The 24,042-nt window shown below is 40.5% G+C and overlaps 2 protein-coding genes across 2 annotated transcripts; one reads left to right on the top strand and one right to left on the bottom strand.

Moving 5' to 3' along the window:
• The first annotated feature begins 1,303 nt into the window (after nt 1–1,303).
• Nucleotides 1,304–9,114, top strand: LOC117442408 (pepsin A-like). The gene is made up of 9 exons (XM_034078411.1): nt 1,304–1,359; nt 2,484–2,634; nt 3,511–3,628; nt 5,293–5,411; nt 6,448–6,644; nt 7,152–7,268; nt 7,353–7,494; nt 7,594–7,692; nt 8,977–9,114. The coding sequence occupies exons 1-9, from the start codon at nt 1,304–1,306 to the stop codon at nt 9,112–9,114; spliced, it is 1,137 nt and encodes a 378-aa protein (XP_033934302.1).
• Nucleotides 9,115–15,732: 6,618 nt separating this feature from the next.
• Nucleotides 15,733–23,656, bottom strand: LOC117442410 (pepsin A-like). Its single transcript, XM_034078414.1, has 9 exons — nt 23,601–23,656; nt 22,150–22,300; nt 21,461–21,578; nt 20,030–20,148; nt 18,469–18,665; nt 17,344–17,460; nt 17,118–17,259; nt 16,920–17,018; nt 15,733–15,870 (listed from the first exon to the last, which is right to left on the bottom strand). Exons 1-9 carry the CDS (start codon nt 23,654–23,656, stop codon nt 15,733–15,735), a joined length of 1,137 nt encoding a protein of 378 aa, XP_033934305.1.
• Nucleotides 23,657–24,042: the final 386 nt, after the last annotated feature.

The raw sequence follows: 24,042 nt of genomic DNA, 5'->3' as shown, positions 1-24,042 counted from the left end.
ACGAAATTCTCTCTGCAGACCCATTCTCACAGCGTGTATCAACCTTTTTCTTACTCAATATCAAGCCACACTTATTGTTTTTACTTCGGCTGTGACTTTGTGTGTGCTCAGGGTGAGTTTGCCTGTGTTTCGCTGTGTATCGCTAAACAAGTAAACCACACCTCCACGGAGCTTAGCGCGATTCACAACGTCCCGACCAATGAGAGCACACTATGCTCACAGGGAGGGAGGGGGCTGGAGCTATTGGAGCTACAACGAGCCGTTAAAGGCAGAGAGTGAAATTCAGTGAATACACGTCGTTTACAGAGATGCTGTTTGAGAAACCAAAGTGATTTTGGAAAATTGCACAATATAAATCTATTCTAGTAGACCTCAACAATGGAATTATGATCAGTGGAAATGGCCATGACATGGGACCTTTGAAGGCTTCGGAATCCCCCCCATTGTAGTTAAAAAACTGTCAAAACTAGGGCCCCCAAACGGCATCTTACATAGGGCCCCCAAAAAGCTAGAAACGGCCCTGACAGGCACTAAACATGGGGGTAAAAGTTCTCGGAACTAAGTACTCTATTTGGTGTGAACACAAAATTCCAGGCACTAACGGAACTAAACGGGAAAAGTACGGGGAAAAGTACTCCGGTGTGAACGCGCCTAACCCTGCCGTCCTCTCTAGTGTCATGATGAGGTTCAGGTAAAGCACGGTTAATGTATTATATTATTGTCTCAATAATATAATACATGACTTTGAGAGTAGGCAATCTAGGCATATTAACAAAATGAATTAAACATACTTATCACGGTGACGGTGTACTGAGATAATTATTTTCTTTTCATTTATTTTTCTGAGAATAATTTTTTTCTCTGAGAATAATAACAAATGGGGTATAAATAGGTATATATTTTATAAAAACAAAGTGTGAAACAGTTTAATATGTAGTACAATTGCATCTTAGTTTTATTTGCATCACCTTTTGACATTGCGAGAGGAAAACGTTGTGCAAGCTTTAATCAAAGTTTGTTTTCCTAACTTTACTTTTCTTGAGGTCAACGATTACCTGTTCCATTTCTTATCTTCACTTATCACTTATGTGCGTGCTGCCTTATCAAAGTGTAATGCTAAAATGTTAGTGCATTTGTATAAAAGAGGATGCGAAGCTGTGTGTAGGCACTAAAGTCTTTGGAGTCATACGGTGAGTTTACTGCACTTTATGGCTGCTGCAGTATTTCAGTTTCAGTGTTTCTGTGAAGTGATTTTTTGGTGAAATAACCTCCTTTTCTTGCAGTTGATAGCCAAGCCGTGAAAATGCAGCGTGCCTTTGTTCTGTGTGCCGTGGTGGCGCTGTCCGAGTGCTTCTTCCAGTAAGTCCTTCCTTTCTAAAATATATACGTGTATCTCGAAAGAAAATATTATTTTAAGTAATGGCAGATTGGTCCATGTTTTTTTGTAAAATACTGACATGGGTAGTGTCCAGAGGTGGGAAGTAACTAAGTACATTTACTCAAGTACTGTACATAAGTACAATGTTGATGCTACTTGTACTTCTACTCCACCACAGTTCAGAGGTACATGGTGTACTTGTACTCCACTACATGTAGTTAATACCTTTAGTTACTTCACATATCTGGATGAATGATGCGAAATATAATCAAGTGTTAAATCAGACTTTAGTTCCACCTGGAGTAAATCCACCAGCTACCCTGCAGAATACAAAGTCATTCAAACTAGCTGCACATTCACCAGCTTTGAGAACACTTTCATGATCATTCATTATAAAACATATCATATATATTATTCTGAAATGGACCAATCTGCACAACGACTACTTTTACTGTCTTTCACTATATTTTGATGAGAATACTTTTCTTGAGTTCTTCTACTATTACTCAAGTACAAGACCTGAGTACTTCTACTATTACTCAAGTACAATATCTGAGTACTTCTACTATTACTCAAGTACAAGATCTGACTACTTCTACTTTTACCCAAGTACAAGATCTGAGTACTTCTAATTTTACACAAGTACAAGACCTGAGTACTTCTACTATTACTCAAGTACAGGATCTGAGTACTTCTCCCACCTCTGGTAGTGGCGTAGTTTGGACCCAAACGCAGGACAAAGGAACGTATAACAGAAAATACTTGTATTTATTTCTTGGTCTAGACAAGGCAAAGCAAACCAGAACATAACTTCCTCAAAACGACAAACAACAATAAGAACAACATTAAACAGAAAAGCAGGACTTAATACAAGCAAAACTAAAGGTGCCAGTGTTTGCAGAGCTAATGGGGAACAACTTGGACTAATAACGGCGGGAAATTCTAACAAAATAGGCGGGAAAACCCACTTATCTAGATTACAAGATAAACAATTGGAGTCCATTAAATTCAATTGAAAACAAGATTGTTAACGTTGACGATGAAGGAAATAGGCAAAAACCTCGTAGAAAACCAAATGAAAGTGTCTCCCCTTGGTTTTTCGCAGGGTTCCTCTGGAGAAGGGTAAGACAGCGAGGGAGAACCTGGAAGAGCAAGGTCTTTGGGAGGAATACCGTCTCAAATACCCGTACAACCCCATGGTCAAGTTTGACGATAGCTTTGCTGTCGGCGACGAGTCCATGACCAATGACGCTGATGTGAGTAACAGCTGCTGAAGATTTAAAGGTCACCTATTATGTAGATAAAATCCACTTTTATCAATCAATCAATCAATCAATCAATCAATCAATCAATCAATCAATCAATCAATCAATCAATCAATGTTTATTTATATAGCCCAATATCACAAATGTTACATTTGTCTCAGTGGACTTCACAGTTGTACAGAATATCAGTATGACAATACGACACCCTCTGTCCTTAGACCCTCTGTCCTTAGACCCTCTGTCCTCAGACCCTCACATCGTACAAGGAAAAACTTCCGGAGAAAACCCACAGTTTAAAGGGAAAAATGGGAGAAACCTCAGGGAGAGCAACAGAAGAGGGATCCCTCTCCCAGGACGGACAGACGTGCAATAGATGCTGTGTGTAAATTGAAAGGATAATACATTTGCAACATAGGTAGTCCTTGATTGATGTTGATTGATTGATTGATTGATTGATCGATGAGATTTTGGCCACTTTGTGATGTCATAACGATGTTTTGTCTTGTGTAACCATTTGCCAATCACCAACCAAGGTAACCCCCCCCCCCCCCTTATCACCTGAATCTCCTCTAGAGCTCCATTGAGTTCTTTGTAACCAAATGTCTCTCAGAGGGGCGTGGGGAGGGGCTCCTTGTTTTCATCTGAAGTAACAGACAGAGAATCAGCACTTTGGAAACAGGGTTGAAACAGAGGGGATTATGGGTAATGGTGCAATGATCTGTTTGGTGTTCCAGCCAATCAGAGACAGGTTCTGTATATATCTGAGACCTGTGATATATTGATGAGAAACAGGATAATAGGGGACCTTTAACAGATGAACTTTGATAAAGAAAGCTAAGGTTCCCATTGTGTCCTCTTCCTCTCCAGATGGCTTACTATGGCATCATCTCCATCGGGACCCCTCCTCAATCCTTCAAGGTCATCTTCGACACCGGATCCTCCAACCTGTGGATTCCCTCCATTTACTGCAACAGCCGTGCCTGCAGTACGTAAAACTCTTCATCTATTACTAGCATCTATTTAATGGTAATAACAGGATCACACAAAAGGCCGATGCATCTCAGATGCGCACAACGATCCATGTGGAAACATTATGGCCTTTTAAGCTGATAAATATTGAAAAAAGGAAGGACCAGATGAAACCTAAATCCATTGAGCAGTGGAAAAAGTGATCTGACAGTCCTTAAAGAAGTGTAGAGAGAGTATGGGTGTGATTAGGCATCCAGAGTGAGTAGTTAGGGTGAGACCTAACTCTGTAGGAAAGCCGAACCTCAAAGCATTTGGTTGAAATATTAGGCTTGTATTCTGGCAATGGGTTAGGACAGTGGTCCGCGGACCACTGGTGGTCCGTGAGCGCCCCCAAGTGGTCCGTGAGTATATTGGTAAAATTTCACATTTGAAATAAATAAATGAATTTAAGTTTTCCGCACTCTCACGGGAATATCTCCGCAAAGGAACAAGCTTAAGTTTCATTTTTAATTGCATGATATAGCCCAGGGCAACACCTTCATCACACATTTTGAACTTGTTTGTACCACTTTCAGGGCATTTGTAATCTGTTCTAGAAAAACGATGTGATTTTGGATATTTGTGGAGTCAGGTGGTCCGCGAGTGTTTTTTTATTGGTTAAGTGGTCCTTGGTATGAAAAAGTTTGAGAAACACTGGGTTAGGAGGTAAGCTATGCATAGTTACAACTAGGAACACAAATGAATCCAATTACCATTGAATTTCCCCTAAAAAAAGTCAATACAATGATGAGAATATCTCATCTTCAATTTTATCTCGTATATTGACGGCTCATATCTCTTATAACTGTTTCAGGTTACAACTTTACGAACAGCACTAAACAGAAAAGCAGGACTTAATACAAGCGGAAGTGCTGTTGTGTGCAGGGCGAATGGGGAAAATGTTAAACTAATAACTCCAGGAAAGTCAAACAAAACAGGCGGGAAAACCCACAAAGACAGGAAGTCAAAACAGACATGGGGAATAAAGTTTCAAAATAAAACACGAAAACCAAGATCTTGACAAACATGAGATGTAATCTCATCAGTGGAAATCTCCATTTACTTATTCCAGTATCTAGATTACAAGATTAATATTCCATTAATATATTAAATGGAAACAAATAAATCAAGATTACTAACTGTTTTTTTTCAATTGCATTACTTTGCACTCACTGCAAAATATGTTATTGTCAATAAACACCTAATCAGCAAATATTTAACAATTATTTTTAGTCTTTACATCTGTTCTTTCTAGACAACCACGACCAGTGTAACCCCGGTAGTCTTTAGATATGTTTTAGTAGAGAGTATGATTGTGATTAGGCATCCAGAGCGAGTTGTTTAGTCCAAGATCTGCAAAGGAAAGATTGTAAATTCCCGTTATTTTACCACTTTAATGTCCACATTTTTTCTTGTTATTATACAGCCCTTATCTCTGATGTTCTGAGGAAGTTGTTGTTAGGGTGGTTTGAAAGTCTAGATTGCAGATCATAGGTTAATAGTGGCAGTCCATTAAACTAGATTGAAAACAAGAGGTCAAGACTTTTCAATTATGCCATTTGCTTTAAAAAAAAAATCACAAATATACACTTTATCAGACAAGCATTGTTAATATGTTTGTCCTACATCTGTTCTTTCTAGACAACCACGATAAGTTTAACCCCAGCACCAGCAGCACCTTCAGAAATAACGGCCATACTCTCAGGATCCAGTACGGCACCGGCAGCATGACCGGATTCCTGGGATACGACACTGTGACCGTAAGAAAATAAAGAAATTACTAACACTATATATTCAAAAATGGGTTCACAGTTCACATGTTTAACGATGAAGGTACACTGAATATCTGTTGGGCTGAAGTGTCCTATTTATGTGTTGCACAACCTTTTTTACTTGATTAGCAGAGGTGGGAAGTAGTGGAGGAGTACAAATACTTTGTTACTGTACTTAAAGGTGGGGTAGGTAAGTTTGAGAAACCGGCTCGAGATACACTTTTTGTTATATGCCATGGAATGCTCTTAACATCCCGATAGAAATGAATATCTGAAGTGCTTTGACAAAAAATCCATTGAAAAATGTCCTCTGTGGAAGCCGTGGTACTGTAAAAAGCACGACCAATCATCTGAGCCGGCTAAAGTAACTGGATGGCCTACCTGCCTGTCAGCCTTCCATCTGTGCACAAACTTACCTCGTGCCCTCATTGGTAATGTGCGCGTTCGTGTGTGTTGGAGGAGGGGCTCTGTGAGGAAGTGGCAGATTTTCTCCGGTCGTGTATTTTCACATTCTAGCGCACTCGAGCTGGTTTCTCCAAAATTACCTACCCCACCTTTTAAGTACATTTTTCTGGTATCAATAATTTACTCCACTACTTATTTTTCTGACGATTTTTTATTGCGTGCTTATTGATTTGAACACGCTCCGTGTATCCATCACTTCCTGGTCTTCTCTAAAGAAGAGGGACCAATGGAAACGTTGTCATGTTGCCGTTGTTCAGCATGGAAACATTCATTAGCTAACAATGACATTATTGTTCTATTAATATAAAGGGAGGTCAGGTACTCTTTAAAACAGCTGCTAGTTATGGGTACTTTTTACTGTACATTTCAAAGCCTCTTTACTTTGACTTGAGTAACAACGTTTAGTCAGTACTTCTACTTGTATTTTTAAACACGAGTATCTGTACTTCTACTTGAGTAAAGGATGTCTGTACTTTTGCCACCTCTGTTGATTAGCTAAATCAAATGATCCTGTTGTAATTTAAGAGTGTTTTTAATCCCTGTGTTCTGTGTTTCTCAGGTGGGTGGACTCGCTGTGAAGAACCAGATCATCGGCCTGAGTCAGACTGAAGCTCCCTTCATGCAGTACATGCGCGCTGACGGTATCCTCGGCCTGGCGTACCCTCGCCTGTCTGCATCCGGCGCTACACCCGTCTTCGACAACATGATGAGTGAGAATCTGGTCAACAAGGACATGTTCTCCGTGTACCTGAGCACGTAAGCACATACATTACTATATACTGAGATAGCAACTGATTTCTACACAATTTTTCATTTTTTAAATTAATTTTTTATCATTTATTCTACTATTTCAACAATTCAACAGTTTGTACATCCGAAAAACAAAAAAAATGAGTAATACAGAGGTAGCCCTCCTGTTTGTTAAAAAAAGATAATTCCGTAATTAAATACGGACGCAGATAAACAAAATTCTACCCATACATATGTACACATATACATACACAAAGATATGTAAAGTAACTAAAGGTATTACATACATGTAGTGGAGTAGAAAGTAGCATTAAATTGAAAGACTCAAGTAAAGTAAAGTACCTCCAAGTTGCATTTAAGTACAGTACTTGAGTTAATCTACTTAGTTACTTCCCACCTTTGCATCTATGAAAGGTAATAAAAGGATCACAAAATATAAATAAAATGAAAATAAAATAATAAAGTAAACAAAATAAAACAATTAATTAATGATGTTCTCTCCTGTCTTTGCAGTGACACTCAGCAAGGCAGTGTGGTGACCTTTGGTGGCATTGACCCCAACCATTATTCTGGTTCCATCACCTGGATCCCCCTCTCCCGCGAGCTGTACTGGCAGATCACAGTGGACAGGTAAAGAAACAAAAACACAGCATTACAAATCCTCCAGAACTCTCTAAACGTGTTCTGATGCATGCTGTTCTGTTTCTCTTTCAGTGTTACTGTCAATGGTGAGGTTGTGGCCTGTAATGGCGGCTGCCAGGCTATCGTTGATACAGGTACTTCTCTGATTGTCGGACCTCAGAGCAGCATCAGCAACATCAACAGCAAAGTGGGAGCTACCAACAACAACGGAGACGTAAGTGCCCAAATGTTAAAGGATATTCCCGCAGCTTCTTGTTGTTGAAAGAACGGTACAAAAAACGTAACTCTTTCCTCCATTTTTCTTTTGCTTCAGTACATGGTCAACTGCAACAGCATTGCCCAATTGCCTGATGTGATCTTCCACATCCACGGAGAGACCTTCACAATCCCAGGCTCTGGCTACGTCCGCGGGGTAAGATGTTCTGCTTGCCTGCCGGATACTTTACCTTAGTGATGCAGGAATGAGTCCTAAAACCCAGTAATGCTGACTCATTTCTGGATTTTAGAACTAATTTCTGCATCAATATCCTCCCCGTCTCAGAGTAAATGGTGTTTTGAACGTGTTTATGGTTGTTAGCCTGAAATAAGAAGGTTTGTGGTTAACACAAGATGAAGAGATTTTTATTTTACGACATAAAATACGTCAGTAAATACCCCACTGGTGAATTAAAAAAATGGTGGATGCTAACAAGTGTCTAAATGAGACGACTAAACGTCATCACGTCCACCCGCCTTTAGCTTAGCGGTGGTGACGTGAAGTCATGTAACCTTGCTGTAGTTCCTTTATAACCTAATATTAGCCAACTTTAGCTTAGCGGTGGAGACGTGAAGTCATGTGACCGTGCTGTAGTTCCCTTAGAGCCCAAGATTAGCCTCCTTTAGCTTAGCGGTGGTGACGTGAAGTCATGTGACCGTGCTGTAGTTCCTTTATAGCCCAACATTAGCCGCCTTTAGCTTAGCGGTGGTGAAGTCATGTGACCGTGCTGTAGTTCCTTTATAGCCCAACATTAGCCTCCTTAAGCTTAGCGGTGGTGATGTGAAGTCATGTGAGCGTGCTGTAGTTCCTTTATAGCCCAACATTAGCCTCCTTTAGCTTAGCGGTGGTGAAGTCATGTTACCGTGCTGTAGTTCCTTTATGGCCCAACATTAGCCTCCTTAAGCTTAGCGGTGGTGAAGTGAAGTCATGTGACCGTGCTGTAGTTCCTTTATAGCCCAACATTAGCCACCTTTAGCTTAGCGGTGGTGACGTGAAGTCATGTGACCGTGCTGTAGTTCCTTTATAGCCCAACATTAGCCTCCTTAAGCTTAGCGGTGGTGAAGTGAAGTCATGTGACCGTGCTGTAGTTCCTTTATAGCCCAACATTAGCCACCTTTAGCTTAGCGGTGGTGACGTGAAGTCATGTGAGCGTGCTGTAGTTCCTTTATAGCCCAACATTAGCCACCTTTAGCTTAGAGGTGGTGACGTGAAGTCATGTGAGCGTGCTGTAGTTCCTTTATAGCCCAACATTAGCCACCTTTAGCTTAGCGGTGGTGACGTGAAGTCATGTGACCGTGCTGTAGTTTATCTAATGGAAAGAAACCATTGGCTTTGTGTTAAGGGAACCAGGGAGATGCTAGTTTCTAGGTTGGCGTACATAAATACATCCTCCCTGCACTATTTTGTCCCCCTCCATCTGAAACTCTTCTCTTTCCACAGTCTCAGTCCTATGGCTGCCGTACTGGCTTCGGTAACGGAGGAGACAACCTGTGGATCCTGGGAGACGTCTTCATCAGACAGTACTACGCCATCTTCAGCAGAGCCCAGAACATGGTGGGTCTGGCCAAGGCTAAATGAGAAACCTGGAGTCACTCCTACCAACATCTTTAAATCAATCACATGTGTTTTATAGTAGGATTTACAAAATGCCTGAGACGCAAATCTTTTCCCTGTCCGAAATATGATTATATTTCCTCATATCCAATAAAGAGAGTTCAATCTAATTGACTGGTGTTTTTCTAACATGTACAATAAATAAATATGACACACACTTTTATGTGAAGACATAGACACATGAATATTTGATGATATGCATTTGATTTTAAGATTATTTAAAGGTGTGTTTGCCTTTATTTGACCGATGACAGGTTATAAATGAGGGATGGAAAGAGGTATGACATGCAAATCATTTACTAAGCCTGGAATCAAACTTTGGACAAGAAGCTTATTGTTTGATTAAACAATCACCAATCAGTCAATGAGTCACAAAGATTTAGGTTGACAGTAAAGTTTGAAGCTTACACAAACCTGTATTTATTAAGAGACTACATCTTGGTTTTGGTCAATAACTTTGTCTGACCAGTGGCGAGCCATGACTTTTATACCTGCGGCTGTCTTTTTGGTGTCCACTAAATAAAGGATTGCTATACTTTCAGACCCCTCGCCTCCCAGCTTTTTGTTGCAGCCCAAGAGCCGGGTTGTAACATATGGGGCAGGGCCGGCCCTAGACTTTTAGGGGCCCTAAGCAAGCTTTGGCTTGGGGGCCCCCCCTCACTCTAGCGCGTTCTCACTACACACAACACGGAACCAGCTTTTGTCTTAAGATGTTAGCATAAAGACACATTTTGTTTAAATAAGAATGTGAATATCGTGGACCAAACCGCCTCTAGGGGGGTCTGGGGGCATGCTCCCCTGGGAAGATTGTTTTTTAAATATTGAAGTTAAAAGCATCTGTGATACATCTCTCAACACCCATATGAAACAGAACTGTAAACAGATTTTTCTTTATGGATATTTTACAAATCACTCCCCTTTTAAACTGTATTCTTGTTTTACTGTCATATAGTATTTCATAACTGTTATTCATGTATTCTCTCTGGCTATCCATCTCATAATGTTCATATAGAAACTAGCTGCCAATAGGAATATCATTCAGAAGAATTATAATTTCATGCAAAACTCTGTCACAAAAAGAGGTTGAATATTTAAATGCAGGTGTTGTTATGGCAACGTCAGTGGCCAAACAGCCTCATGTACTGCTGCAAATATGTTCAAACATGCTGTCGACACGTAAAGCAGTGGCATGCCACCATTTCAGCTGACTTTTCCTCAGAAATACTGTCACATAACATCCATATATTTCAGTGCTAAGTTGATGCTTAGCTAAGCTAACTATGAAACACAAACTGACAGGACTCCGGATCAACTGTGTACTGTAAGGTAGCTTCTAGCTTCATGTTGAACAGTAAGTCAACATTTCCCAGAGAGCTTTCTTTGAAATCATCAGGTAGCGCTAACAAATATTACATTTAGATTGTATGACAAAGTGTTTATTTAATATATCTGGCTAGTTATAGCTACTTGCTAAAGGTTTAGCTTACCAGCGTGATTCAAAGTAACGTCAACCTAGCTGTAATTTATGCGTTGCTTACATGTTCGCATGACTTGGAAGTTTACTGACATTGACATGCCTTGTTTATCTGGCTCAAGTGGGGCTCTGGGGTTATTGTATCAGAACAAAATGTCTTATGTCCATCTTAAAAAACTCTGAGTCCGACTGACAGTTTATTTGAAACATTGTCACAGCTCACAGGATAGGTACCTGTCAGCCAATAAGACAGATGTTTATTTCCATTCAACTCTCTGGTTGGTCTGGTATCCTGCCTCTGTTGCATTAACTGAACACGGGAAATTACATTAGCCGCTTTCACACCAAGTACTTTGCCGTACTTAGTGCTCAGCACTTAGTACCCCCATGGAAGTAAGTACAGATCGCGTTCACACCGGAATAAGTTCCCTGAGGGAAGATTATGCAAATGAAGCCGCTGACGTCACTTCTTCTTCTTCTGCTTTGGGTTTACTGGCAGGCCGCAAACAACTTCACGGTGTATACTGCCACCCGAAGTCCTGGTCCGGAAGTCCCCGGAGTTGGGGACTGGCTTCAGTAGAAGCTGCTGGGACTCCCACAATGTGCCTCTGAACCTTGACAAGTGCATGTTTCAGGCTTATCAATTAATGTAATGTAATGTAATGTTATCAATTAACAACAGGGGTCACAAACATAAGAGCAGCTGTTAAATAAAGCTCTTCTGACCTTAGCTGGCATGTGGGTATATATATTAATGCTGCCCATTATGGGCACAAGCAATTTTCACCCATTTATTAATTATATGTTTTAAATTTGAGTGTTTCCTGTCCCCTAAACCTCCAGGGATGTACACAGTTTAATACTGGCAACTTCTCATTATGGGAAATACGAAAACGTCTTTTAAAACTACAACTCCCAGCAGAGACGTGCCATAGATAGAGAACATGTTGCGAAACAGAATAGCCAGCATGTGTAGTTCTGGGGACGGGGTGGGGGAGGGGGGACGCGGTGGACCCGTTCAAATCCAGTTTTGGACAGTCTGCCGTGGTTCCATCCCATTGCAGGTGCTGTTCGAGGCTCGGCTTAACCCTCGGAGCACACTCTCCAATCACAGAGCTTGAGGACTATCACAGGGTTTGTCAAACAGAGCACATGGTGTAGTCCAAACGATAGCTGGGGATTCTGGGTAGTGTAGTGTCTTCTGCCATCCTTTACTCCGAAAAATATTAATTTCTCCGAATCGAAGGGGAAAAATACGAAAGCATTGCACACAATTTAAACCAATCAATGTTGTGTAATTAACAAGGATAATCTGGTGTTTTTTAGTCGATGAGTAGTGCAGATATCACTGTAAAATCAATCGACAGTAAGGGGAATACTTACTTCCGGGTGTACAATTCTCCGTTATCCAATGAGAATGGACGCTCACATTGCCTTTAAGGGCAGCCGACACAAACGAATGCCGTGCTTCCATGAGCGTCAAATCCCACCGCAGATGGGAATACATTGCAATCAGTTGAGAGCTATTTGCGTCCCTTTATGAAGCTGAAGGAGCCTAGGAGCGTCACAACTGCACGCCACGGACACTGACCAAACGTCGCTCCCTTACCATAGTTGAAACTGCTATTGACATGTGCAGAAAATGACCCTATATCTAGTTTTCGTATATATATATATGCATTTATTGTTTTTGTAAATTTTTTCTCCTGTTTTCTTTATTTTTTTGCACTCCTTCATTTCGATAAGTTTTTGATGCAATAATGCCGCTGTATTAGGATGATGCACGGGAGGGCTACTTTCCACAAGCTATGCTTCAGCCCTCCCGCTTCTACTAATTTTGTTCATTTTTGTGTCTATGAATTAAAAAAAATTTGTTTTTCGGATTAATAAAAAAATAATAATAAATAAATAAATACTTTCAGCTTGGGGGGCCCCTAGTGGCCACGGGGCCACTAGGGGCATATGGGAAGAAACGGCTCTGGTTCCTGCTAGAGAGGTGGTAATATCCTGGGGAGAAAAAAGGACCAATTTCGATTGGCTGGGCGAATTGCAAACCACGCCCCGAAAAACTCTGAAAAGTTTTGTGAAGCCGCCATTGTATTTGCTGGCATTAGCATTATTAGCATTAACCCCGTGCACCAACGCAGAGAGAATAACTTATGACAACACAAAAGAAAACATGGGAGCGGTGGAGATGAGGAGGTGTCGGCGTTCTGGCGATTTACTCGGAAGGCTTCAGTAGAAGCTGCTGGGAGTCCCAGCAGCTTCTACTGAAGCCAGTCCCCAACTCCGGGGACTTCCGGACGGGGACTCTGGATGGCAGTATACGCCGCAAAGTTGTTTGAGGCCTGCCAGTAAACCCAAAGCAGAAGAAGAAAAAGTGATGTCAGCGGCTTCATTTGCGTAATCTTCCCTCAGGGAACTTATTCCGGTGTGAACGCGATCTGTACTTACTTCCATGGCGGTACTAAGTGCTGAGAACTAAGTACGGCAAAGTACTTTGTGTGAAAGCGGCTAATGTAATTTCCCGTGTTCAGTGAATGCAACAGAGGCAAGATACCAGACCAACCAGAGAGTTGAATGGAAATAAACATCTGTCTTATTGGCTGACAGGTACCTATCCTGTGAGCTGTGACAATGTTTCAAATAAACTGTCAGTCGGACTCAGAGTTTTTTAAGATGGACATAAGACATTTTGTTCTGATACAATAACCCCAGAGCCCCACTTGAGCCAGATAAACAAGGCATGTCAATGTCAGTAAACTTCCAAGTCATGCGAACGTGTAAGCAACGCATAAATTACAGCTAGGTTGACGTTACTTTGAATCGCGCTGGTAAGCTAAACCGTTAGCAAGTAGCTATAACTAGCCAGATATATTAAATAAACACTTTGTCATACAATCTAAATGTAATATTTTTTAGCGCTACCTGATGATTTCAAAGAAAGCTCTCTGGGAAATGTTGACTTACTGTTCGACATGAAGCTAGAAGCTACCTTACAGTACCAGTTGATCCGGAGTCCTGTCAGTGTGTGTTTCATAGTTAGCTTAGCTAAGCATCAACTTAGCACCGAAATATATGGATGTTATGTGACAGTATTTCTGAGGAAAAGTCAGCTGAAATGGTGGCATGCAACTGCTTTACGTGTCGACAGCATGTTTGAACATATTTGCAGCAGTAAATGTGGCTGTTTGGCCACTGACGTTGCCATAACAACACCTGAATTTAAATGTTCAACCTCTTTTTGTGACAGAGTTTTGCATGAAATTATAATTCTTCTGAATGATATTCCTATTGGCAGCTAGTTTCTATGTGAACATTATGAGATGGAGAGCCAGAGAGAATACATGAATAACAGTTATGAAATACTATATGACAGTAAAACAAGAATACAGTTTAAAAGGGGAGGGATTTGTAAAATATCCATAAAGAAAAATCTGTTTACAGTTCTGTTTCATATGGGTGTTGAGAGATGTATCCATAGATCTCTTAATGCACCAGATTGATGCTTTTAACTTCAATATTTAAAAAACAATCTTCCCGGGGGAGCATGCCCCCGGACCCCCCTAGAGGAGATTAGGTCCACGATATTCACATGCTTATTTAAACAAAATGTGTCTTTATGCTAACATCTGTTAGAAATTAAAATCAATGTTTTGAGAGCATAGTGCACCTTAAACACACAGTCAGTTTAATTGCTGTTTTACACTGAAAAACCAGAAGTTCTTGTGCACAAGAACTTGTTAAGCTTTTATTCTGAAAATCCTTCATCTCCGGTTAGCATGAGGCTAATATACCATTTACTATAGAGGTGAATTTAGCACCAATATGATATGATGTTGCACATCGAAACCTACTGATTTCAACACTACAACTATAGACGTCGAGATATTATTATTGTTGGATAAAGTACAGTTTATTTGATTACGTTATTGTTTACAGATGTGGTTAGAATGTGACAACATTCAGACCAACCGGAAACCAAACTGCTGTGAAGTATTTGCTGTATTTTTAGGAGTATTGATTACAGCGTTTAGAATGTGTTAAATGAAAAGTCATGAAAGAGTTAAGGAAGAGAAAAGGCGTGTTTAGATATATATTGAATGTACAATGTCTTTATCCTCTGATATGCGTAACAACGGATGTTGAGAGCCGGCCCGCAGGGAGGAGCCAGCAGAGGATATATATTCAACCAACCTGAGCCAACGGGCTCTCTCTTCTTCACGACCAGAGCCAGTGATCACAGCTGTATTTCTGTTCGGACTATATTCTGTTTGTGACATCACCACGCTTTTTATTAATTAAAGTACCAATTTGAACCTTTTCAGAGACTCCATTTAGTCTCCTTTTTTAAACTTCTCTCCTGGACGCTAGAAAAATCACACACAGATAACACATCTTAAAACAAAAGTTGGTTCCGTGTTGTGTGTAGTGAGAACGCGCTAGAGTGAGGGGGGCCCCCAAGCCAAATCTCGCTTAGGGCCCCTAAAAGTCTAGGGCCGGCCCTGCCCCATATGTTACAACCCGGCTCTTGGGCTGCAACAAAAAGCTGGGAGGCGAGGGGTCTGAAAGTATAGCAATCCTTTATTTAGTGGACACCAAAAAGACAGCCGCAGGTATAAAAGTCACGGCTCGCCACTGGTCAGACAAAGTTATTGACCAAAACCAAGATTTGGTCTCTTAATAAATACAGGTTTTTGTAAGCTTCAAACTTTACTGTCAACCTAAATCTTTGTGACTCATTGACTGATTGGTGATTGTTGAATCAAACATTAAGCTTCTTGTCCAAAGTTTGATTCCAGTAAATGATTTGCATGTCATACCTCTTTCCATCCCTCATTTATAACCTGCCATCGGTCAAATAAAGGCAAACACACCTTTAAATAATCTTAAAATCAAATGCATATCATCAAATATTCATGTGTCTATGTCTTCACTTAAAAGTGGGTGTCATGTTTATTTATTGTACATTTTAGAAAAACACCAGTCAATTAGATTGAACTCTCTTTATTGGATATGAGGAAATATAATCATATTTCGGCCAGGGAAAAGATTTGCTATAAAACACATGTGATTGATTTAAAGATGTTGGTATGACTCCAGGTTTTTCATCTAGCCGTGGCCAGACCCACCATGTTCTGGGCTCTGCTGAAGATGGCGTAGTACTGTCTGATGAAGACGTCTCCCAGGATCCACAGGTTGTCTCCTCCGTTACCGAATCCAGTACGGCAGCCATAGGACTGAGACTGTGTAAAGAGAAGAGTTTCAGATGGAGGGGGACAAAATAGTGCAGGGAGGATGTATTTCTGTACGCCAACCTAGAAACTAGCATCTCCCTGGTTCCCTCAACAAAAAGCCAATGGTTTCTTTCCATTAGATAAACTACAGCACGGTCACATGACTTCACGTCACCACCGCTAAGCTAAAGGTGGCTAATGTTGGGCTATAAAGGAACTACAGCACGGTCACATGACTTCACATCACCACCGCTAAGCTAAAGGCGGCTAACGTTGGGCTATAAAGGAACTACAGCACGGTCACATGACTTCACGTCACCACCGCTAAGCTAAAGGCGGCTAACGTTGGGCTATAAAGGAACTACAGCACGGTCACATTACTTCACGTCAACACCGCTAAGCTAAAGGAGGCTAATGTTGGGCTATAAAGGAACTACAGAACGGTCACATGACTTCACGTCACCACCGCTAAGCTAAAGGAGGCTAATGTTGGACTATAAAGGAACTACAGCACGGTCACATGACTTCACGTCACCACCGCTAAGCTAAAGGCGGCTAACGTTGGGCTATAAAGGAACTACAGCACGGTCACATGACTTCACGTCAACACCGCTAAGCTAAAGGAGGCTAATGTTGGGCTATAAAGGAACTACAGAACGGTCACATGACTTCACGTCACCACCGCTAAGCTAAAGGAGGCTAATGTTGGGCTATAAAGGAACTACAGCACGGTCACATGACTTCACGTCACCTCCACTAAGCTAAAGGCGGGTGGACGTTTGTTAGCATCCACCATTTTTTTAATTCACCAGTGGGGTATTTACTGACGTATTTTATGTCGTAAAATTAAAATCTCTTCATCTTGTGTTAACCACAGACCTTCTTATTTCAGGCTAACAACCATAAACACGTTCAAAACACCATTTACTCTGAGACGGGGAGGATAGTGGTGCAGAAATTAGTCCTAAAATCCAGAAATGAGTCAGCATTACTGGGTTTTAGGACTCATTCCTGCATCACTAAGGTAAAGTATCTGGCAGACAAGCAGAACATCTTACCCCGCGGACGTAGCCAGTGCCTGGGATTGTGAAGGTCTCTCCGTGGATGTGGAAGATCACATCAGGCAATTGGGCAATGCTGTTGCAGTTGACCATGTACTGAAGCAAAAGAAAAATGGAGGAAAGAGTTACGTTTTTTGTACCGTTCTTTCAACAACAAGAAGCTGCGGGAATATCCTTTAACATTTGGGCACTTACGTCTCCGTTGTTGTTGGTAGCTCCCACTTTGCTGTTGATGTTGCTGATGCTGCTCTGAGGTCCGACAATCAGAGAAGTACCTGTATCAACGATAGCCTGGCAGCCGCCATTACAGGCCACAACCTCACCATTGACAGTAACACTGAAAGAGAAACAGAACAGCATGCATCAGAACACGTTTAGAGATTTCTGGAGGATTTGTAATGCTGTGTTTTTGTTTCTTCACCTGTCCACTGTGATCTGCCAGTACAGCTCGCGGGAGAGGGGGATCCAGGTGATGGAACCAGAATAATGGTTGGGGTCAATGCCACCAAAGGTCACCACACTGCCTTGCTGAGTGTCACTGCAAAGACAGGAGAGAACATCATTAATTAATTGTTTTATTTTGTTTACTTTATTATTTTATTTTCATTTTATTTATATTTTGTGATCCTTTTATTACCTTTCATAGATGCAGAAGTGGGAAGTAACTAAGTACATTAACTCAAGTACTGTACTTAAATACAACTTGGAGGTAATTTACTGTACTTGACTATTTCAATGTAATGCTACTTTCTACTTCTACTCCACTACAATTCAGAGGTAAATTGTGTACTTTTACTCCACTACATGTATTTAATACCTTTAGTTACTTTACAGATCTATGTGTATGTATATGTGTACATATGTATGGGTAGAACTTTGTTTATCTGCTTGCGTATTTAATTACGGAATTATCTTTTTTTAACTAACAGGAGGGCTACCTCTGTATTACTCATTTTGTTTATTTTTCGGATGTATAAACTGTATAATTGTTGAAATAGTAGAATAAATGATAAAAAATACATTTTGAAAATGAAAAATTGTCTAGAAATCAGTTGCTATCTCAGTATAGAGCGGTGCAGGGATGATGTCTTTTTGTGACTTGGAAGTTAGCATCGCAAGTTAGCATCCCTCAACAAAAAGCTAATGGCAATTTTGGAATATTGCAGAAAATAGGATAACATGTTTTTGATAATGACATGTTTTGAGAGATAATCTCCACATATTAACAACACTTTATGAAGACAAAAGCTAATGTAAGGCTATATCAATAAGCTAACGTTGGCTAATGTTGGGTGTGATGAAGTTTAGTCGTCTTATTTAGACACTTGTTAGCAAACGCCATTTTTAAATCCACCACTGGGGTATTTACTGATGTATTTTATGTCGTAGAACAAAACGTGAAAATCCTTTCCAACCAAAAAACATTAAAAACAACTTCAAGACGAGGGAACAAGAAGTGGTTAAAGCTGACTTATTCAATGGTTTTAAGACTCATTCCTGCATTAGTCCTCTTGATTGGATGATACAAAGTTATTTATGTGCTTACGAGCTCAGGTACACGGAGAACATGTCCTTGTTGACCAGATTCTCACTCATCATGTTGTCGAAGACGGGTGTAGCGCCGGATGCAGACAGGCGAGGGTACGCCAGGCCGAGGATACCGTCAGCGCGCATGTACTGCATGAAGGGAGCTTCAGTCTCACTCAGGCCGATGATCTGGTTCTTCACAGCGAGTCCACCCACCTGAGAAACACAGAACACAGGGATTCAAAACACTCTTAAATTACAACAGGATCATTTTATTTAGCTAATCAACAGAGATGGCAAAAGTACAGACATCCTTTACTCAAGTAGAAGTACAGATACTCGTGTTTAAACATACTCTGGTGAAAGTAGAAGTACTGACTAAACTTCTTTACTCAAGTAAAAGTAAAGAGGCTTTGAAGTGTACTTCAGTAAAAAGTACCCATAACTAGCAGCTGTTTTAAAGAGTACCTGACCTCCCTTTATATCAATAGAACAATAATGTCATTGTTAGCTAATGAATGTTTCCATGCTGAACAACGGCAACACGACAACGTTTCCATTGGTCCCTCTTCTTTAGAGAAGACCAGGAAGTGATGGATACACGGATCGTGTTCAGATCAATAGGCACACAATAAAAAATCGTCAGAAAAATAAGTAGTGGAGTAAAGTATTGATACCAGACAAAAGTACTTAAAGGTGGGGTGGGTAATTTTGGAGAAACCAGCTCGAGTGCGCTAGAATTTGATAATACACGACTGGAGAAAATCTGCCACTTCCTCACAGAGCCCCTCCTCCAACACACACAAACGCGCACATGACCAATGAGGGCACGAGATAAGTTTGTGCCCAGATGGAAGGCTGACAGGCAGGTAGGCCATCCAGTTACTTTAGCCGGCTCAGATGATTGTTTGTGCTTTTTTACAGTACTACGGCTTCCACAGAGGACATTTTTCAATGGATTTTTTGTCAAAGCACTTCAGATATTCATTTCTATCGGGATGTTAAGAGCATTCCATGGAATATAACAAAAAGTGTATCTCGAGCCTGTTTCTCAAACTTACCTACCCCACCTTTAAGTACCGTACTTTTCGGACTATAAGCCGCGACTTTTTTCCCCATTTTTTTTGTCCAGCTAACGGCCACTCAGGAACCTCCTAAATCTATGGATTTTACAGGTAAAATTAACCACCTTTAACTCTATGGGCTCTATGACCGGTCCGCGCCCGCCACCTTTAAGCGGCGGGCTCCAGCAGGAAAAGCTGGAGGCCGGAAAAGAGTGAGACAGGTAGCGCGCCAAAGTAAAAGTGGAACCGAGAGACAGAACGAGAGCAAGACAGACGGACAATTTAGCTGCTGCGGCTTATATGCAGGTGCGCTTTATAGTCCGAAAAGTACGGTACAGTAACAAAGTATTTGTACTCCACTACTTCCCACCTCTGATAATCAAGTAAAAAAGGTTGTGCAACACATAAATAGGACACTTCAGCCCAACAGATATTCAGTGTACCTTCATCGTTAAACATGTGAACTGTGAAGCCATTTTCGAATATATAGTGTTAGTAATTTCTTTATTTTCTTACGGTCACAGTGTCGTATCCCAGGAATCCGGTCATGCTGCCGGTGCCGTACTGGATCCTGAGAGCATGGCCGTTATTTCTGAAGGTGCTGCTGGTGCTGGGGTTAAACTTATCGTGGTTGTCTAGAAAGAACAGATGTAGGACAAACATATTAACAATGCTTGTCTGATAAAGTGTATATTTGTGATTTTTTTTTAAAGCAAATGGCATAATTAAAAAGTCTTGACCTCTTGTTTTCAATCTAGTTTAATGGACTGCCACAGTTAACCTATGATCTGCAATCTAGGCTTTCAAACCACCCTAACAACAACTTCCTCAGAATATCAGAGATAAGGGCTGTATAATAACAAGAACAATTGTGGACATTAAAGTGGTAAAATAACGGGAATTTACAATCTTTCCTTTGCAGATCTTGGATTAAACAACTCGCTCTGGATGCCTAATCACAATCATACTCTCTACTAAAACATCTCTAAAGACTACCGGGGTTAAACTGGTCGTGGTTGTCTAGAAAGAACAGATGTAAAGACTAAAAATAATTGTTAAATGTTTGCTGATTAGGTGTTTATTGACAATAACATATTTTGCAGTGAGTGCAAAGTAAAGCAATTGAAAAAAAACAGTTAGTAATCTTGATTTATTTTTTTCCATTTAATTTATTAATGGAATATTAATCTTGTAATCTAGATACTGGAATAAGTAAACGGAGATTTCCACTGATGAGATTACGTCTCATGTTTGTCAAGATCTTGGTTTTCGTGTTTTATTTTGAAACTTTATTCCCCATGTCTGTTTTGACTTCCTGTCTTTGTGGGTTTTCCCGCCTGTTTTGTTTGACTTTCCTGGAGTTATTAGTTTAACAATTTCCCCATTCGCCCTGCAAACAACAGCACTTCCGCTTGTATTAAGTCCTGCTTTTCTGTTTAGTGCTGTTCTTAAAACTGTAACCTGAAACAGGTATAAGAGATATGAGCCGTCAATTTACGAGATAAAATTGACGATGAGATATTCTCATCATTTTATTGACTTTTTTTAGGGGAAATTCACTGGTAATTGGATTCATTTGTGTTCCTAGTTTTAACTATGCATAGCTTACCTCCTAACCCATTGCCCAAATACAAGCCTAATATTTCAACCAAATGCTTTGAGGTTCGGCTTTCCTACAGAGTTAGGTCTCACCCTAACTACTCACTCTGGATGCCTAATCACAACCCTACTCTCTCTACACGTCTTTAAGGACTGTCAGATCACTTTTTCCACTACTCAATGGATTTAGGTTTCATCTGGTCCTTCCTTTTTTCAATATTTATCAGCTTAAAAGGCCATAATGTTTCCACATGGATCGTTGTGCGCATCTGAGATGCATCGGCCTTTTGTGTGATCCTGTTATTACCATTAAATAGACGCTAGTAATAGATGAAGTGTTTTACGTACTGCAGGCACGGCTGTTGCAGTAGATCGAGGGAATCCACAGGTTGGAGGATCCGGTGTCGAAGATGACCTTGAAGGATTGAGGAGGGGTCCCGATGGAGATGATGCCATAGTAAGCCATCTGGAGAGGAAGAGGACACAATGGGAACCTTAGCTTTCTTTATCAAAGTTCATCTGTTAAAGGTCCCCTATTATCCTGTTTCTCATCAACATATCACAGGTCTCAGGTATATACAGAACCTGTCTCTGATTGGCTGGAACACCAAACAGATCATTGCAGCATTACCCATAATCCCCTCTGTTTCAGCCCTGTTTCCAAAGTGCTGATTCTCTGTCTGTTACTTCAGATGAAAATAAGAAGCCCCTCCCCACGCCCCTCTGAGAGACATTTGGTTACAAAGAACTCAATGGTGCTCTAGGAGGAGATTCAGGTGATAAGGGGGGGGGGGGGTTACCTTGGTTACCTTGGTTGCTGATTGGCTAATGGTTACACAAGACAACACATCGTTATGACATCATAAAGTGGCCAAAATCTGATCAGCTCATTTTCAGACAGGTTTTTATAGAAATGGATCAAAAAGAGAGACAATCTTTGTTCCTGAAACTTTCAGAGTCTCTTTCCACAGAAAAGGAAAAAGTGGATTTTGTCTACATAATAGGTGACCTTTAAATCTTCAGCAGCTGTTACTCACATCAGCGTCATTGGTCATGGACTCGTCGCCGACAGCAAAGCTATCGTCAAACTTGACCATGGGGTTGTACGGGTATTTGAGACGGTATTCCTCCCAAAGACCTTGCTCTTCCAGGTTCTCCCTCGCTGTCTTACCCTTCTCCAGAGGAACCCTGCGAAAAACCAAGTGGAGACACTTTCATTTGGTTTTCCATGACAGGTTTTATTATCATATGCACAAAGCTATAGCAGTGTAGAAATGGCAATGAAATTCTTCTGACCTGAGCTCCTCCAACCATGATAAAATACAAAAATACACATTGTGCAAGAAGTCGATATACATGAACTCTGCAATGCACCAACTGGGGACACTTTCATTTTGTTTTCTACGAGGTTTTTGCATGTTTCCTTCATCGTCAACGTTAACAATCTTGTTTTCAATTGAATTTAATGGACTGCCAATTTGTTATCTTGTAATCTAGATATGTGGGTTTTCCCGCCCAATTTTGTTAGAATTTCCTGCCGTTATTAGTCCAAGTTGTTCCCCATTAGCTCTGCAAACACTGGCACCTTTAGTTTTGCTTGTATTAAGTCCTGCTTTTCTGTTTAATGTTGTTCTTATTGTTGTTTGCCGTTTTGAAGAAGTTATGTTCTGGTTTGCTTTGCCTTGTCTAGACCAAGAAACAAATAAAAGTATGTTCTGTTATACATTCCTTTGTCCTGCGTTTGGGTCCAAACTACGCCACTACCAGAGGTGGGAGAAGTACTCAGATCCTGTACTTGAGTAAAAGTAAAAGTACTCAGATCTTGTTCTTGAGTAAAAGTAGAAGTACTCAGGTCTTGTACTTGAGTAAAAGTAGAAGTACTCAGATCTTGTACTTGAGTAAAAGTAGAAGTACCAGAGTGTAGGAATACTCTGTTACAGTCAAAGTCCTGCATTCAAAATGTTCCTCAAGTGAAAGTAGAAAGTATTCTCATCAAAATATAGTGAAAGTAGTGACAGTAAAAGTAGTCGTTGTGCAGATTGGTCCATTTCAGAATAATATATATGATATGTTTTATAATGATTGATCATGAAAGTGTTCTCAAAGCTGGTGAAGGAGCAGCTAGTCTGAAGTACTTTGTAGACTGCAGGGTAGCTTGTGGATTTACTCCAGGTGGAACTTAAGTCTGATTTAACACTTGATTAGATTTCACATCATTCATCCAGATCTGTGAAGTAACTAAAGGTATTAACTACATGTAGTGGAGTACAAGTACACCATTTACCTCTGAACTGTAGTGGAGTAGAAGCACAAGTAGCATCAACATTGTACTTAAGTGCAGTACTTGAGTAAATGTACTTAGTTACTTCCCACCTCTGGACACTACCCATGTCAGTATTTTACAAAACAACATGGACCAATCTGCCTTTACTTAAAATAATATTTTCTTTCGAGATACAGGTATATATTTTAGAAAGGAAGGACTTACTGGAAGAAGCACTCGGACAGCGCCACCACGGCACACAGAACAAAGGCACGCTGCATTTTCACGGCTTGGCTATCAACTGCAAGAAAAGGAGGTTATTTCACCAAAAAATCACTTCACAGAAACACTGAAACTGAAATACTGCAGCAGCCATAAAGTGCAGTAAACTCACCGTATGACTCCAAAGACTTTAGTGCCTACACACAGCTTCGCATCCTCTTTTATACAAATGCACTAACATTTTAGCATTACACTTTGATAAGGCAGCACACACATAAGTGATAAGTGAAGATAAGAAATGGAACAGGTAATCGTTGACCTCAAGAAAAGTAAAGTTAGGAAAACAAACTTGATTAAAGCTTGAACGACTTTTTCCTCTCGCAATGTCAAAATGTTTCACACTTTGTTTTTATATTTTAAATATAAAATATATACCTATTTATAC

This window comes from Pseudochaenichthys georgianus, unplaced genomic scaffold (assembly GCF_902827115.2).
Source record: "Pseudochaenichthys georgianus unplaced genomic scaffold, fPseGeo1.2 scaffold_425_arrow_ctg1, whole genome shotgun sequence".
NCBI classification, from domain to species: domain Eukaryota; kingdom Metazoa; phylum Chordata; class Actinopteri; order Perciformes; family Channichthyidae; genus Pseudochaenichthys; species Pseudochaenichthys georgianus.
This window is presented reverse-complemented; position numbering and strand designations above follow the sequence as displayed.

Bases quoted from the DNA above. Each gene is read 5' to 3' on its own strand.
- LOC117442408 (XM_034078411.1), top strand. From the start codon at position 1,304: ATGCAGCGTGCCTTTGTTCTGTGTGCCGTGGTGGCGCTGTCCGAGTGC. The intron at 1,360-2,483 runs GTAAGTCCTTCC...GGTTTTTCGCAG, and splicing joins CTGTCCGAGTGCTTCTTCCA to GGTTCCTCTGGAGAAGGGTA. The intron at 2,635-3,510 runs GTGAGTAACAGC...CTTCCTCTCCAG, and splicing joins CCATGACCAATGACGCTGAT to ATGGCTTACTATGGCATCAT.
- LOC117442410 (XM_034078414.1), bottom strand. From the start codon at position 23,656: ATGCAGCGTGCCTTTGTTCTGTGTGCCGTGGTGGCGCTGTCCGAGTGC. The intron at 22,301-23,600 runs GTAAGTCCTTCC...GGTTTTTCGCAG, and splicing joins CTGTCCGAGTGCTTCTTCCA to GGTTCCTCTGGAGAAGGGTA. The intron at 17,019-17,117 runs GTAAGTGCCCAA...CTTTTGCTTCAG, and splicing joins CTACCAACAACAACGGAGAC to TACATGGTCAACTGCAACAG.